Raw genomic sequence first — 17,418 nt, 5'->3', positions numbered from 1 at the left:
AATATCATTTGTAACCCATGGTTTCAGATGGAAACAATAAAATGAGTTCTGACTGATGCTCATGAGGAAGACTTTCATAATTAGTCAATACTTAACGAAACATCTTCACCTCCCTATTCAAAAATATTCCACAAGATTTGTGGAAGATTTCATAAATTAAATTCCTGCAGTTTGCTTACAAAGATACCATTTACTAGTTAAGAGCACTCCTGATAGAACTCAGAACAAACCATGGGTGTCCACATATCTGGTGGACAGAGTAATAACCCATGTCGGGACCATCTCTACAGTAGAAGAATCAGCTAACTAGATGGTATTCTGAAAAACCAATATACAGTTCTATATTGATGCAAGACATTGTAGCCATTGATACCCTCCTTCTCAACTGTAAATTTCCTGTAAGCAATAAAAAATATGACCTTATAGCAGTTCAACATTTTGTCCACCTAGGAATCGAGTTTGCAACACAGGTAAACAAACTACGTCTCCTTCATGAAAGGCGATTGAAAATCAGTAAAATGGTGGCTGCATAGCTTGCACAAGATGGTCATTCAGCCAGAGAATTCATTTGCCTAAGAGTATTGCTCAATGTGGCAGCAGACATTATCTTTCTAGGTCAATTCTTTTGTAGATTAAAATGTTACCCATTGTAATATTCTACATCAACCAATACAAATTGGGGGTTACATCTCAAAAGATGGCAGACCCTAGCTTGGACCATCCTCTGTATTCCCTTGCAGGTACATACACAGGAAACCATGGTATGTACATAGGTAGGCACAGAGAACTGGAGTGCACAATTTCTATGACTATTTTAAGAGGCCAGTGGGGCACGAAACACTCAGGATCTTCATTTGCATTTTGAGATGAAAGCAATACTAAAAGTATTTGAATGATGGCAGGAGGAAGGAGGAACTACATGGAAACATCATTCTTGTTCTGTCCGATATCATCATTGCAGTGACTTGTACTGAAAGCCAAAGGGAAACCAAGGTTCCAGATAAGTGTACTCATATTTGGCCTTTTCTAAGGTATTGAAATCAATGACAAACCACATATAGGTTCATCAGTTTACAGGCCAACTAAATATTAGTAGATCTAGTGTAGCAAAAAAAGCTAATACAAATGAAATGGTCACCTCATCCCTTTGATTTCATTCATATATTCGCCTTCTGGGTTGAACCAATGGTGGATCAATGCAAAATACCTAACCTTTGTCTCACCAGACCCAGAACCAATCACCTGGATAGTCAATGCTCTTTCTATACATTGTTTAGATGCAAACATTCACCCAACAGCACCAACGATTTCTAATGAGATACAGGAAGCAAAGGCACAGGAGTGTTGCCTCATTCCAACTGCTTCAACCAGGTGAGAAAATAGGAATCAATGACCTGATCTATCTTGCATCAGAAATCCTCAGGTAAATATAAACATCTGACCTACTCAGGCAACCATGATGGTATGCATATACTCCCAGTCCAGAGCTGAATCTGCATATATAGATCATTAAACAAGCCCTTAAAAACAAACAATTCTCTCAGACCAATTTTCACTTTCTGAAGCCAACCCCTAGCACATGAAGTGCTGTGAATTAATTGTTTACTACTTGTAGTTACTGAAATTTGCCAACATCAATATTCATTACTGATATGATTTGCATTTATTTTGAAAGGTCTTTAAACCAAAAAATACCTAATGTTTGAAAACAGTTTCAACATTTTGTATTTTGTTTCATTTTCTTAAAGTTTAATCATTAGTTTATATTTGATTTAAAATGAATATCATATGCATGCATTTGTAAGTTTCATAAATCCTATCATAAGTGACATCATACACACATCAACAGCAAAAACGTACATTCAGTTTTTTTATTAAATCTGCGAGTAACAAGAGGTAATGCAAATTCTGGAGGAGGTTGACTTATGTGCATAGCAGATGATGTACTGGATAAAAATGTCATTTTACCATTAAAATGTAAAGATGTTTTATTTTGATGACATTCAGTCACAAAATAACAAAATACTCATCGGTGATAAACAGTTGTATTGTTTCTCATTCTTTATGAATATGACATCAATGTGAATCAAATTCTGGCAGCTATGTTTGTTTTTCCTTAGTCATGTGACATTCAAGCTTTCGTGGTCATGTGATTGTGTTAACCAATTTAATACAATCATTTGGTGAAAACCCCGTATCATAAGGAACGCAATAGTGACAACACAATATTTAAGTCATCATGACAGCCATACTGGAAATACAACTGGCACTATTTTGATTTAAGATCAACTAGATATCATAGTAAGTCTATTGGCAACAACCCTGTCTTGATATAGCTATCCATTTGGAAGAAGCTGAGATAACAATAGTTTCAAGATAGCCATCATGCCTGACATATGGTCAGTTAGACCTTTACAGTAAGGACGGTTAATCCTTTAAAAATAAGGATGGTTAACCCTTTACAATAAGGACGAGTATGACACCTCTTCTGATGAAAACCCAATGTCAAAATAACATCAATTTAAGTGGAATATCGAAAACGACTTTGCAAGATGGCCACGTACTGTAAATCAGATCCGTACCATTTTAATTTAGCATTAACAAAATATTATTATCAGTCTTAAATCGCCACGCTGATATGATCATTCATTTAAAAGTGGTGATAAAAATGACTAATTATACATCACAAGAAGTCTGGTAGTGAAAATTCTATATCAACATGAAATAACATTCAGAAGAATAGTGACAACATGATTTTCAACATGGCCACTATGGTAGCCATACTGGACTCTGCATCATCACCATTTTCATTTAGGAACAAGTTGACATTGTAAGAACGTTTGCGAAAATCTCATGCCAACATGACGTTCCAACCAAATAGTTGAGGAAGAGTACCAATAATTAACGTGTTAACGGACAACACAAAAAGGTCAACGGACAAAAGACCATCTCATAAACTCTTTTTTAAAGTTAAAAAATTGGAACTGCTGTAGTGGCTAGAATGTCTAATCAGGCCATGCAACATTGTCATTTAATTGGTTTTATAATTAAATATTGGTTCCATTCAATCATCCTAACAATTGTTTGGTCCAAAAATGGTTTAAAAATGTGTCCTAAATACCATTAAGCTTCCTAAGCTGTCAACCTCATCTATATTTGGTCCATTGTACTAAAATGTTTTTGTCAAACTGTCGAAGAGCAATGGATATAAATATATTACACATTGCTGTAATGGCCCAAAAGAAATAAACAGATCATTCACATTCCATGTTGTCTGTGATATCGTACTAAAATGGATTGGAGACCACTGACTGTACATATGGATGGAAAGCAACAAAACAACATGTCCTCCTTTGCTATCAAAGTAGGGTTTGAAATAGCCTAGTCATTAATATATTCAAAATGTAAATGTATACCTTGATTCCAGCAGCCTTCATCCTCCTCAGGTCTTGTTCAAGAGGAAGCCACCGTGCAGGTATCTTTTCCCCCCAATATCGCTGCTGTGATGCCACCTCTACAATTTTCCTCTTCAAATCCTCCAATTTACTGTCAACAACTGTGTTGTCAATAGCAAAGTCCTCATCAACCAAGTGAAACCTGGTAGGTTTGTCACTTACACAAGTGCGGATGGCTCTGAAGTGTCTCTCACATATCTCATGACGATATTTCTAGAAATAGGCACATAGGCAAAAACGTTAGTAAGGGCCAACACACCTACTTTATTGCTTGTAGCAGGATCCATAGAGCATGCACCTTCACCAGAATTTCTGTGTATGAAACAACCAGCAAACTGAATTAAGTTTGGCTGGAGCACAAAGATAGAAACAAAATGTCTTTAACATTTGCCCCATCTTCCTTATTCTTTTATGTGGGCATTAGCAGAATGGTTCTCAAGCTTAATCAATGATAAATTTCCAGATAATTTCCAGGATGAAATTTACTTCTTCAAGTTACTCAAATTAAAGCACATCTGGCCAAAAAAGTATGCATTTTTCAAATCAAAAACTGTTTATCTTACAAGACTCTAAAAAACATACAAATCAGATATACGATCATGCACTAAACCACAAAATGTATCAGAGGAAAGAAACAAGTCTGACCTTGGTAAGTTCATATAAATTAGACCAGTAGCCAAACCTGTACTAATGCACATGGGGGTGTTATGAAATACCTGATATGGCTTGCTTATACCACCATAAATTCCAGTATTTGACGTGTTTTGAACGCCATAGTATCTCGTAAATATACTTTTTCTTTGCATCGTGTGACGCCTTCATTGCTTGTGCGGCACGTGCATAATACATGTTAACGCGTGCGACTATATATGTTACTTAGGGACATTGATTGACACAGCCATTAGAGGGAAGCTCTTTATGTGTTTAGCCGTCGGGGCGGGATTGCCATTATGTCTTATTTAGTTTGAGCCAACGTATTGAGTGAGTTATATTCTTTTTAATCAACTCTTTTTAATTAATGTTCAGTTTCACAAAACACATTCAAAATGTTGTATGAAACGTTTGCGTTGTTTTATCATTCTTGTAGTTTAATTCATCAAGAGTGTATGTCTTCTGTAATTTGGAAGTGAGCGATGGTACGATTCGGAGTATTAACAGGGATATGAACACATATGCAATACTCCTGTTGGTAAGTTATCTTGTCGCTATTATAACTAATACTGAAGGCGTATTATGCATGTCTTAAGAGTTTTAGGATATCATATTTCTATTTTTTTGGTATGCCATTCGTACGCCACTGTCGTTCATAAGGAATATTCCAGGTGTGTTAGTATTAATCCATTTGAAATGCTCAGATATTTTAATCTAAATAGACAGAAAGCAGACTATTTGGAAAGTTGTTTCTTTTCATATTCAGCCAAGTAGGTGTGGATAGCTAGTTGTGGATAACTAGGTATGAGTGTCTAGGTGTCAATAACTGTGTGCGGACTGACTAGGTGTAGCCAAAGGCCGCAACAGTAGTGATGAAAGACCACCAGGAAAGTGCCAACGTATATGTGCTTGAAAAACCTGGATGGTTGAAGTGACTAAGCAGGGAAGCAGGTCAAAGGGAATATGAAATGTCAAGTAAACATTGGACATGCATGTACGAATTTCATTATAGTGTTTGACTCTAAGAAGGTCATAGTGTTTGACTAAGAGAAATGTCGTTATAGTGGTTGACTATATGACTTTCATTATAGTGTTTGACTATAAGAAGGTCATAGTGTTTGACTAGGAGAATTTCATTATAGTCTTTGACTATAAGAATGCCATTAGTGTTTGACTATATAGGGAAAGGTCAGCATATTGGCTGGCCATAGAGACAAAAAGCATGGTAGTGTTTAATTATCTGAGTCAACTTTATAATTATTGAACATTTCAAATAATTATCTGTTCTTCATCATGGTTTTCCACTGGATCCATATTATGTACCTTTGTATTTATTTTGATGTCATGTTACTTCATCATTAGTGTAACAGAATAATACATCCTTTTATTGTCACTCGCATATGTATTTGTTATTTCTTAAATACCAATTCAGTCTCAAAGGGTGTTAGCTCGATTACGTTACAGGGGGATCGAATCATTTCCGAAAATTTACTTAATATATAATACAAGGGATGACAATCTCCCATTTCTCCTGTGACCCATTTAAAACTTGAAACCAATACTTCAAGCTGTATGTCACAGTGTAACAGCTTAGCAGCAAAGTTCAGCTCAGAGATTAGAAATTTTGGACTACAATTTTTTGCTATTACTCTGTAACGAATCTCAATCCATTTTGTAATCTTGTTTTTCTCTGAATATTCACACCCCATTTTTCATGTTTGGACATCTATGCTTGTACCTGCAGTGTGTGGACCAAGCGAATTCTTTATTGAAAAGTTATAATTTGCCGCCTCCGTGTGGTCTTTACATATCGTAGTCACTTAACCAGCAGGCCTAGCAATCATACACAATCAAGCATCCAGTCATACCTGTATGAAATCTAAAAGAAAATGATTTATTTTCTCAAAAATTGCAACTCTTTTAATCATTTATGTCTTTAATCTCATGACAGAGACAAAACTAAAGCACTGATGAAACTTCAGTTAGTTCAGACCATTTACATTATTAGTCATATGACTATACAAACCTACAACAATGGAGATCCAATAGTCAATTGATATCAAAACAAACCCATTTCCAATGTTGTTCAAGAATTTGAAACTATTAAATGAAAGTCAAATAACTTTTGAAGAAACCAAAAAAGGACATATAATGCTCAACATATTTATTCTGAGAATGACCCGAAACCTGTCAATGTCGCAGCAACCTGGACAGACCCCAATTCATAAAGCTGAAAACACGTTAACATGGTAGTCACATGATACAACAAAATAATTGCTCACACGTGCTGTTTCATAAACCTTACCCATGTATGTTATCAGAATAAATATACAGAACATTTTGTGTTAATTCATTTTTCTTTTCTTACAAACACTGAGACTTTCATTAAGTATTTTTAAATTTTCTTCTACATCATTTATAATTGCTTACTGTTGATATCACATGACTGCTAGATGTATGATGTCATTAACATATAGGTTGCAAGATTTGTTTACTCATCAGACTAGCCTTGGAAATGGTGAGTACCAGGTCAAATCTCATTAATGCTTTACTTTCATTTTGTCTGTCTGTGGATTAAAGACATGTTTGTTTTACTCATGCTTTCTGAGAAAATAAATAATTTTCCTATTTTTTCACGTATGTATGACTCGATGTAAAGCGTTTAAGTTTGCTAGGCTAGCTAGTAAACTGTTAACCTATGTTGCCACCGTGTTGACTTATTGTGACGCTAGACTGGCTTTGATACTTTCCATGTAAAAGAAGATACCGATATCTAGCTATGTGTTCACTCACCAGTTTACTAGATGACTCTAATCCACAGAGCATTTGGATAAACAATACAGATATGTTTATGTCAACCACTCAAATGATCCACATTTCTAACTCCTAATATTCGTGTCAGAACTCAGTAAATTTAACTTGTGATCAGATCAGTTTCAACAAATTACACAATTTTTTGTCAAGAGGTGGCAGAAATTTCCTGGCATTTTCCCGACTTTCATCAATATCTGCAAACTTTAAGCACTTTTCATGATCGGAAAAATATCATTTCTTCTGACATTTTAGGAATTTCCTAGTAGTGTGGGAACTCTATTGTAGGGTAAGTCTGATAAATAAGCACCCACATAAGTATTGGCATTGCTGAGATATTGAAAGTATGATCTCAACAGGTTTCAACTAATCAATTTTTTTTGTAACTTGATGCATTCTTTTAGTCACAATAACATCTACAAATCTGAATACAGAAACCTGGTTAACAAAGAAGCCGTTCTACAAAACAGATGTTCTTGAGTAAATTTAATCATGTAATACTTAGCATTGGTTATTGCACTGCTATATCTCCTCCTGGTGCTAGCTCAGACCTGCCAACCCTGACATGACCATCTCAGAAAGGCAGTTGATTTTTTTTGTGGTAAATATGACCAGTTTTCAGTAAGGTGTAACAAAATATCGTAAGTCTGATAAATTAGTGGCCAAATGCCAAACTAATTATGTGTACACTTAGTCTGACATGAAAGACCTTGATGCAATTATTTATGTTTTGAGCGTCAGGGTCTTACAGTCTAACTAACGGTGCTGTATAGTGTTTTGATGTCGACCAACATAGTAACGAAAGTCAAATTTCAGGATTATCTCACACAACTGGCAACTAAAATAACGGCACTTTTCTACAAGGCAAAGCCATTATGTTATTTTCAGACTTTACTTACTCTGATGTCTTTTCTCTAATAAATTCAAATTCTCACAAAATAGACCTGTTTTCAAGTTTCATTGGCCTACATTTCAGTTGAATGTAGAGCAATAAAAGCCAGGAATGCCAAAATTGGGTTAAGTTGAAATATTATTCTTTAACAAAATGAATAAAAATATATTATGCCTATTGGAACTGTAAATCACCGTTTCGTTTTGTTCAAGAAGCATCTCTGCCACATGAACCTACATAAACATACTTCGACATACCTCGACTACCGTCGCAATGCAACAAATTCAAATGTTTGTCAACAGAACATGAAAATGCGTCCATTTGCTAGTGTCATATTTTCATTCCGCCAGGATAAAGACAGCACAGAAAGTATATTAATTACACATAAATTAGTGGAATAGTGTTGATATTTGCTGCCAAATGTAAGATATAACTGAAACTTTGACTACTCGTTCCAATCTCAACGGCAGCGGAACACACTATACAAGGCCGTTATTTGGATAGTAAGACATATCACTAAAACAAAACCAACAATTGATGTCTTACATTGTAGGACTAGTGTACACTCACCAATTAAATCAAGGTAACTAACTCTCGCCAGTCACAATCTGACCCCTATAGGACTCCGATCTAATTTTCCGATACTATCTGCGCATTCAGTCATGCATAAAGCACACCACTGTAAAGAAGACACTCCACACCTTTCATCCATTACCATTTAAGCAACCTTACTGATTCTGAAGGGCCAATTTTGTGAAAAATTTATCAGTTGCTTCGTGTGTTCCACACACATGAAACCATTCCAAAGATCAACTTCTGGTCTGCTTCGGAGTGAATGCACTTCATGGGCAGAATGTATATAAACAACGAATACATATAAATAAGAAAGATCAAAATTAAAATTAAGTTCAATTTCTTTCTTGATCATTTAGTCAATATTATTAAGTATAATATTTCTAACTAATCTGGTCATTTACTATATTTTATGTGTAAAATAGCGGTCATGCCACTTTAACTTGTGCATAAAAGGAGAGACCTCCCAAACCTGATATCTTGAAAAGAGGGAAATTCAAAATATTTTTTCTAAATTTGGAAAGCGCTAAAACCCAAACGTTTAGCACTACATAAAGCTTAAGAAAATCTTTTAATACTGGGGAATGGCAGAAATTACAATCTTAATGTGGTATTTGATGGCTAATAGACTGAAGTTAAACCCATCTACACATCCATTCCTTGCCAATCACAGGTGCTCAATGCTGTGTTGCCAATGTATAAATTGTGTTCTTGTTTATTGGGGAGATTAAAGTACTGGAAGTTATTGGAACCAAATTTAAACTTGTCAAATAGATTTACATATAGTTCTTGCTCTGATTTATAGATGAAAAGAGACTACATGAACTATCTTTTTGAAGAAAAAAATATTTATGGAAAAGAGAACAAATCACCCTGGCTCCAAAACAAATCCCAGTAACCCACACCCAATCGCCGAAAATGTATGGTCGGCCCCATATATGATATGGAGTAACGTAGTTATTTAAACTTCCATGCATCCATATGCTCACATGGACGTTCCAAATCTGTTTAATGCAAACTATACCAACAATATTAAACTTACAGCCATCCAATTTTACCAGGGGTACTTGATTGTGGAGTTCACTAAACATAACAAACTTACCAATTAATTGGGTTATCTTTATACATACCCCCACACCCCAAATCTAATGCTAGTATATGAATGGTATTAATTTTGTGTTTAAAAAACAATGGTGGGTAGAAGGTCTTTGAATTTTTGGATCAAAATATACAGTTGTCAAACAGATTCAAAAAATGTTTCTTGCCTTGATATATGAGCAATTAAAATAACAGACTACATTTTATTATTTTTGAGAAAAACAATCAGACAAAAGAGATTTATAAAAAAAGATTTCCAGATGCAAAACCTCTAAAATTTGGAATGAAGTCATTATTTAATCTTCCATGCATCTGTATTATGCTCATATGGACATTTCAAATGTGTTTAGTGCAATCCCTCCACCACAAAATAGCATTAAATTTGCAGCCAGAAATGTTACACTTTATCCAGGTAAAAGGTAGATGACTAGAATACAAATTATTACAAAAGTGTGGAAAAAATACCATTCTCTTCATTTACTTACTTATGGTCTGGGTCTTTTTTTACAAAGTATAATTATCATAATTGAGATAAAATTACATATTTGATAATGGCTATTTATATGCACATGAAGATGAGTCACACCGGTAATCCTAATGGATGTGCTGTATTCCAGTCAAAGGAATTATTTTCTGTTTTTCATTAAGTTAGATCCACAGTTACTCTTTTGTGTCCTGCTTCTTTCACTTTCTTCGCTAGTGATTCTTAGTCCAAGCCATTTTAATCTGGTGATCACTTTCTAGTCAATGTCAAAGCTTCCTCAGCATAACAGTCAATGATACCATTTGCTTAGCAAACCAGTCAATACCAACATTTCCTTAGCACACCGGTCAATGCCAACATTTCCTTAGCACACCAGTCAATGCCAACATTTCCTTAGCACACTAGTAAATGCCAACATTTCATTAGCATATGAGTCAATACCGACACTTCCGTAGCTCAACAGTATATGCCAACACTTTATTAGCACACCAATCAATGCCAATACATTTCTCACACATGCCTTACATAAGTGATCACAAAATATCTGATAATGGGTGACTTTATTTTTTTTATTTAAGGAAGTCCAATTAGTGCCTGTGAAGTCTAACAATCAGCATTTAAAACCTTTTCTACATTTCTGGAGTAATGGTAGCTCTATTGGCAAAGTGCCTGGATTGTAATTGGGGTGTGTGTGTGTGTGTGATTTAGATTTTTAACATAGCTTTAACAAATTTTCAGTCATATCGCTACAATGTCAGCAGTGTGACAGTTTAAGGTGATGTCTAGCACTGGAGCATCATGCCGTAGATATGTTGAATATGTCCCACCCAGTCACATTATCCTGACACCAGTCCTAACACTAACCTCTTAATGCTAAGCGCCAAGTGAGGCAGCTGTTAGTACAATTTTGGTAAGTCTTCGGTATGACTCGGCCGGGGTTCAAACAAAAGACCTCCCGCAATCGAGGCAGATGCTCTAACCACTAGGTGTAATCCAGGGGTCAAATGTTCAATAGAAGGCTAGGTCAGCTTCTTCTGTGTCCTTGTATAAAACACTTAAATCACATGTCCCAGACAAGAATGTTTAAACAACCATTAGAATCAACCAAAATGCTCTGCAATCTTCAGTAATTTGAAATAATTTAATTTATTAACAATTTTGTAAGGATACATCTACATAATATTTCTTTGTAAATATTACCTAATTTCACATTATATTGCTCAATAGCTCTCTGCTTTACTTTCTTTTAGCAAATACTAGCATAATTAGAAAAAATGAAGAAAAACGAAAACTGCAATACTGCTAAAATGAACGGTTTTGATTTGTACCTGTAAAATTTTATCCACATGTGTTCCCACCAAAATTACAGGGGGAATGCCAGCTTCATGGGGTGTTGCACAGGAATGTATCAAGTTTAGCCAAACCTCAAGCAGATCTGAAAATAAATACAAAATAAATATTACAGTGAATCTTTTATTATATGCCGTAACTGTGTTCAGTTGTCCTTTGTGTAGATCAACTTAATATGCACTTCCTGTGTTCAATTGTCCTTTGTGCTGATCCATTTATATGCACTTCCTTTGTTTAAATGTCCTTTGTGCAGATCAATATGCACTTCCTGTGTTAATGGTACTTTGTGCAGATCCACTTAATATGTACTTCCTGTGTTTAATTTGTCCTTAGTGTAGATCAATTTAATGTGCACTTCCTATGTTTAATTGTCCTTTGTGCAGATCAATATGCCCTTACTGTGTTTTGTGTGAGATGCAGGAATCTTGTCAAAATCAATTTTGCTCAAGGACAATTAAAAATTTAACATGTCTATACACAAAAAAAAACACTTGTCCATATTTTTCATAGTGTAAAAGAAGAGAGGAAGTCAGTTCTGTTAAAATGTTAACTTGTATTAAACTACGTCATTTAAATGCATGCAGTATGGAACTGTGATATGTAAAATATACTGGATATTACAACATGTGGTTTCTTGTACTTTATGGTCAGGATTAAACTATCAAAACAAGAATGCATACCCAGTCTTTGACTGCTAAATCAATACTAGCATCAGAAAGGATGGATATGAATTTAGTTTCTGATAGTTTATATTTGACATTTTTCAGTAGGATATCTGATATACTGTTGATGAAATCTATGCATGTATTTTTGTGATCAGTTCCACGTTGAGCTCCCATTTTTGATTTAAACCTCAAAGAACTCCATAGTCTCTGTTTTGCTATGGCATATGCTGCATGCTAAATAGCTTCTTGTAATGATTGGCTTAGCTCACACTGTGTTTATTTATCACTTTGTCTAAATCACCCATAACTTCTCTTTTTCTCAGATTTTACTTTCTCATTATCCAATTCTAACTGACATTTATTGTGCTTTGTACCATTTTGGTGTTGTAGCAGTGTCTTTCCTTTTGATTATTTGTCCTGCAAACAATCCACCAGTTTTGTCTGCAGCATAGTGGTTATCTCTCACATATATTACACACGATGCGACTGATTGACCTTTAATGGCATTAAGCCAAGGAAATTCCTTAAGCTAGGAATCTTTTTAACTCCCATTTCTTTCTTTGTATTATGTTCCCTGTCATAGTCAAATTTACTTCTACCCTGTTTAGTTGACCTTTCATTCACTTTTTCACTATTCAGCCCATGCTTTATAACAAAATAATCCTTCCAGATTGATTCCTGGGAAAATTCTTTGTAGTTGTGCATAATAGTTGCAAGTATTCCAGTGATCAGCTCAAAACAATCCTTTCAAAGGGGAAGCAACATCCTCCAGAGAATGAAATTACATTATCACCTAATCCAGTATCACCCACTAGTAGTATCCATAGAATGTTTCAATGCAAAAGAATTTTAAAAATGTCAACATATATGTAAATATAAAATAAACCTGTATGGTACTCGCTGGAAAGTATGAATGGCACTTGTGTAAACATACCCCAAAGAAAACAGGAACAACTGCTCTTTCAAGTTACAGGCCAAAATTTATTTCTCCATTGACAAGTAACCTTGCAAATGTTTCTTGTCCATAAGAACAAATTTCCAACTTTGACAATATGGACAAGTGATTTTTGCAACCTTTAACTTAATATACCCTTCCTGTGTTTAATGGTCCTCTGTGTAGACTAACTTAACATACCCTTCCTGCGTTTAATGGTCCTCTGTGTAGACTAACTTAATGTGCTCTGTTTTCTGGTAATTGGTGAAGACTAACTTAATATACCCTTCCTGTGTTTAATGGTCCTCTGTGTAGACTAACTTAACATACCCTTCCTGTGTTTAATGGTCCTCTGTGTAGACTAAATATACCCTTCCTATGTTTAATGGTCCTCTGTGTTGACTAACTTAATGTGCTCTGTTTTCTGGTATTCGGTGAAGACTAACTTAATATACCCTTCCTGTGTTTAATGGTCCTTTATGTAGACTAACTTAATGTGCTCTCTGTTTTCTGGTAATCGGTGAAGACTAACTTAACATACCCTTCCTGTGATTAATGGTCTTCTATGTAGTGTTACGTATATTTAAATCAATTGTTTGTCTGTTAGTTTTTAACAAAAATGTTATTTCATTACATGCTATTGTAATATAACATTGTTTGCTGGACGTGACCTTGTCCAAACTTGAGTTAATTTCTGTTTGACATTATTGACTTTTTTAATTTTAATTTCATTATGTAAACAACTAGTAATAGCTTCAGTATCCTCTATGTGTTTGAGCTTATTATCAGGATTATTATTCAGGTAAACAAACAAGGAGTAAATATATTGATCAGGGTCAGAGTTTTGGTGATTCCTAAATTAATTTTGTAAGCTAATGAGTTGTAAATAAACAAATCTCATCAGATCATTCCATTAGGTAATGGTTGTTCTTAGAAAAAGGAAATTGTGACATGGGTCAAGTAGAGAACTATATCATCTTGTGACTTTTAAGGTTTTACCAGTTGTGCTTTAACATCTAGCACTTTAAATTGTATTATACTGTGTCCAGTTTGGGTTGAAATTTTATTTTCTTCAAATTATTAAACTCAATTGATTATTTTCTCTGGAAATACAAAAGTGCTCTGACAAAATTCTTTGATAAAAACATTCATTGGAATTTGTACTGAATTCAAATCTGGAATATTTCTGTGATTCAACAAGAGACTGTCGACACTTCACTATGATGCTGGCCATAACAGTCACGTCATCACCTTCAATTTTAAATTTCATTTAAGGACTTGAAATGAGTTTTATTCAGAACTTTTATTACTAGGATTTGTGTCTTTAATTCTTGGATTATTTTTGGATTTAATTTGCAATACCATGAGATCTTTTGTCTCATTTTTTCACTTTGTATTCAAGGGAAATAAATTATTTGTCAAATTTTACAAAGCTTGTTGTCTTCATTCTTTTCTATTACTTATTTTAAGAGCACAGACTCCTAACACTAGACCAACTTAATATGCCCTTCCTGTGTTTAATGGTCCTCTATGTAGATTAATATGCCCTTCCTTTGTTTAATGGTCCTCTGTGTAGATTAATATGCTCTTCAGGTGTTTAATGGTATTCTGTGTAGACTATTTTAATATGCCCATCCTGTATTTAATGGTATTCTGTGTAGACTATTTTAATATGCCCATCCTGTGTTCAATGGTTGTCTATGTGGATTAACTTAATAAGCATTAACATTGTTTAATGGTAACCTGTGTATATTAACCAAATATACCCTTCTCATGTTTAATGTTCCTCTAGGTTGATTAAATAACTATGCATTTCCTGTCTTTCATGGTCATCTCTGTAGATTTAACTTAATAAGCCTTTGATGTAATGGTCCTATATGTAGATTAACTTAAAATTTAGCAGCAACCATTTCTGTTTCCAGTCACAGTGAGCTTTTTTCTAGATAGGCTTTGTACTTGCCCCAAGTGCAGGTCATCCATAAAGTCAGGTCAAGGTCAATGACATAAAAAGAATGTTATTCCATGGAAACCATCTGCTTTGTTTGCTTTTCTTTCACCCAATGCATCACTGACCTTTGACATTTTGAATAGAAAATTAGTAGGTATATCATATGCAAGCTATCCACACAATTTGGGTAATGTTTTTAATTTAGCATTTATGTTATTGTGCATAAGCTACTTTTGTTATCATGTATATACCACTTTTCCTCTTCAAGTCAGCGACCCCTAACATTTGATCCTTTGCCTTCGTTTTAAGCAAGTTACTTCCCCACCCCACTTGCAAGCTATCCATGTCTTGGTAACCATAGATGCTGAAGAATTCAACTTAATGTGCAGAACCCATTTTTCCTGTTTCACTCAGAGTGACCCCAACCTTTAACCTTTTATACTTAATATCAATGGGATTCTTATTTACTCAAAACACAAGCCACACCAAATGTCTGGTAACAATAAATGGTGCAGAAATTGAGTCATAGTGAAGAAACCATTTTTTTGTTTTAGTCACAGTTGCTTCACTTTTAACCTTTCAACAGTGAAATCAAAAGGTTACTTACTTACCCCTAACGTAATCATACCAAAAAGTGTTGTAATTATAAATAAATAAATGTTTGCTTTCTATTAAAGTGATATTGACCTTTAAGCATTTGACCCTGAAATTAAGGTTTGTTCTAATATAAAATGACAAGGATTGTTCACTGTAGAAGGTAATGTCCAAACACAAAATAGCTAACAGATGGATGTATAAATTAATATGAATAATGCTTTTATTATTTAATTTTGGCAGAGTAGTAGTAGATCAGAACTCACGATGAAATTTGCACTTGATTATATAATCACTATCAAAACAGTACTCATTTGAACTCACCACGAACTTTGTACTTTATTATCCCATCACTATCAATATCACTCTCATTCGAACTCACAATGGACTTTGCACTTTATTATCCCCTCACTATTAAAATACACTCATCAAAACTCACCTTGAACTTTGCACTTTATTATCCCATCACTATCAGTATCACTCTCATCAGAACTCACTATGAACTTTGCACTTTATTATCCCCTCACTATTAAAATACACTCATCAAAACTCACCATGAACTTTGCACTTCATGATCCCCTCACTATCAAAATAACACTCATCAGCTACAAGATCAGTCAGCTGTTCACTCACATCTGAAACCAGAATGTATATGGCCCGTCTTGTCAGGAAAGTCTGGTGTGTTGTATAAAAGGCAAACTGACCTGCAAAGTCCCATATTGTCAGCAGTGAAGTATTGCCTGTATCTTGTTTCATATTATAAGCATTTTCTTGCAACAATTTTAACATGGCTATTGTGTTTGTTTCTGACTGGCTAAGCTTCGTCTGAACTAATGGTGGAAGGGATTCTCCTTTCTGACTAGCAGTAGATGAAAGATTTTGGCCAAAGCCTTGCTGAGGAGAAAGACGGTCCAACACTTCTACATCCTTGTCTTCAACAGCAACATGAACCTCTTCATGGCTCTTAACAGTATTCTCTCCTTGAGGACGAATTATCAACTGTTCCTCATCAGTAACCTTGTCTTTCACTGACTGTTGCTCATTCAGGACTCTGGCAAGGCGCTGAAGTTGATAATCCTGTTCTGAATCTGAAAACACAAAAGAACAGCAAATGCAACTGAATTCTGTTTCTATATTTGGTAATCAAGCTGGAAATAAAACTGAAAAAGTAAATTAGGCATACATTGTATCATCTCATCCACATACAACTCTCTGCCACTATACTTCATGGCATCTTACACAGATGTTGGCAAAACCCACTTGTCAGGTACGATCTCTTTTGAATTTAACCAAGGTTAAATCTGGTAAGAAAATGAAATTCATGCATGCTTCTAAAAGAATGCAAAATACTAAAAAAAATAAAAATAAAAAGAAGCAACAAAAAGGTGGAAAACAACAAGCAGGTAATTTTTCATATGAGTTTTCATACAAAAGTAAGACACTAATATTGCTATTTCACTGTTGTCTCAATAGTCCAGGACCAGTATGACCCTAAATTGCAAAGGTCTGCAATATTCCTCTTTGAATTTCAGTGCTAGAGTTTAATATAAATGTTCTTACCATAAAAGGTATCAAGCACACAAATAAAACAGAACACAATTACCAATTAAGACTCAAACAGTCAAACAGATAGGAAAACCCCCATCGAGTTAATATATATGCAGTCCATAGCGCCAAACGTACCAATTCACTTGGCACAGAGTCAAGGTCCCTCTGACCTTTCCAACCTTTAGACATTTTTATATTTTGGCTGTCTAAATGTCTAAAATTGGATGGGAAAGGTCAAATAAAACTCAGGCTACTTGATGGGGCCAGTAATAAAAGATTTGGTAATCTGATACAACTGATGTTTAGTTTTAGCTGTGGCTGAAAAGAAACAAATGTTTGATTGATGATGATCATGCTTAGACTGGTGATCAGCATACTGTATGCTATATCTTCAGATTTCCTGTCAAATTTTACA

The 17,418-nt window shown here is 34.7% G+C and overlaps 2 protein-coding genes across 2 annotated transcripts in view; both read right to left on the bottom strand.

Annotated features, from left to right (window-relative positions):
• Positions 1–16,130, bottom strand: part of LOC149771681 (uncharacterized) — a 56,863-nt gene extending 40,733 nt beyond the window's left edge. Inside the window, exons 1-3 of the mRNA XM_089948235.1 lie at positions 16,010–16,130; positions 11,293–11,399; positions 3,417–3,668 (exon numbers count right to left, since the gene is read on the bottom strand). Coding sequence (XP_089804361.1) covers positions 3,417–3,668; positions 11,293–11,399; positions 16,010–16,028 — 378 coding nt within the window. The 5' untranslated portion in view covers positions 16,029–16,130. The remainder of the gene's footprint in view (positions 1–3,416; positions 3,669–11,292; positions 11,400–16,009) is intronic.
• The window catches only part of LOC149771679 (uncharacterized), an 87,283-nt gene continuing 85,921 nt past the window's right edge, over positions 16,057–17,418 (bottom strand). The window contains exons 5-6 of the mRNA XM_089948241.1: positions 16,267–16,543; positions 16,057–16,060 (exon numbers count right to left, since the gene is read on the bottom strand). Coding sequence (XP_089804367.1) covers positions 16,057–16,060; positions 16,267–16,543 — 281 coding nt within the window. The remainder of the gene's footprint in view (positions 16,061–16,266; positions 16,544–17,418) is intronic.

Source organism: Sinohyriopsis cumingii, unplaced genomic scaffold, assembly GCF_028554795.1.
Source record: "Sinohyriopsis cumingii isolate HCF-2022 unplaced genomic scaffold, ASM2855479v2 utg001741l, whole genome shotgun sequence".
NCBI classification, from domain to species: Eukaryota; Metazoa; Mollusca; class Bivalvia; order Unionida; family Unionidae; genus Sinohyriopsis; species Sinohyriopsis cumingii.
The sequence above is the reverse complement of the archived record's forward strand: the minus strand, read 5'-3'. Positions and strand labels throughout refer to the sequence as shown.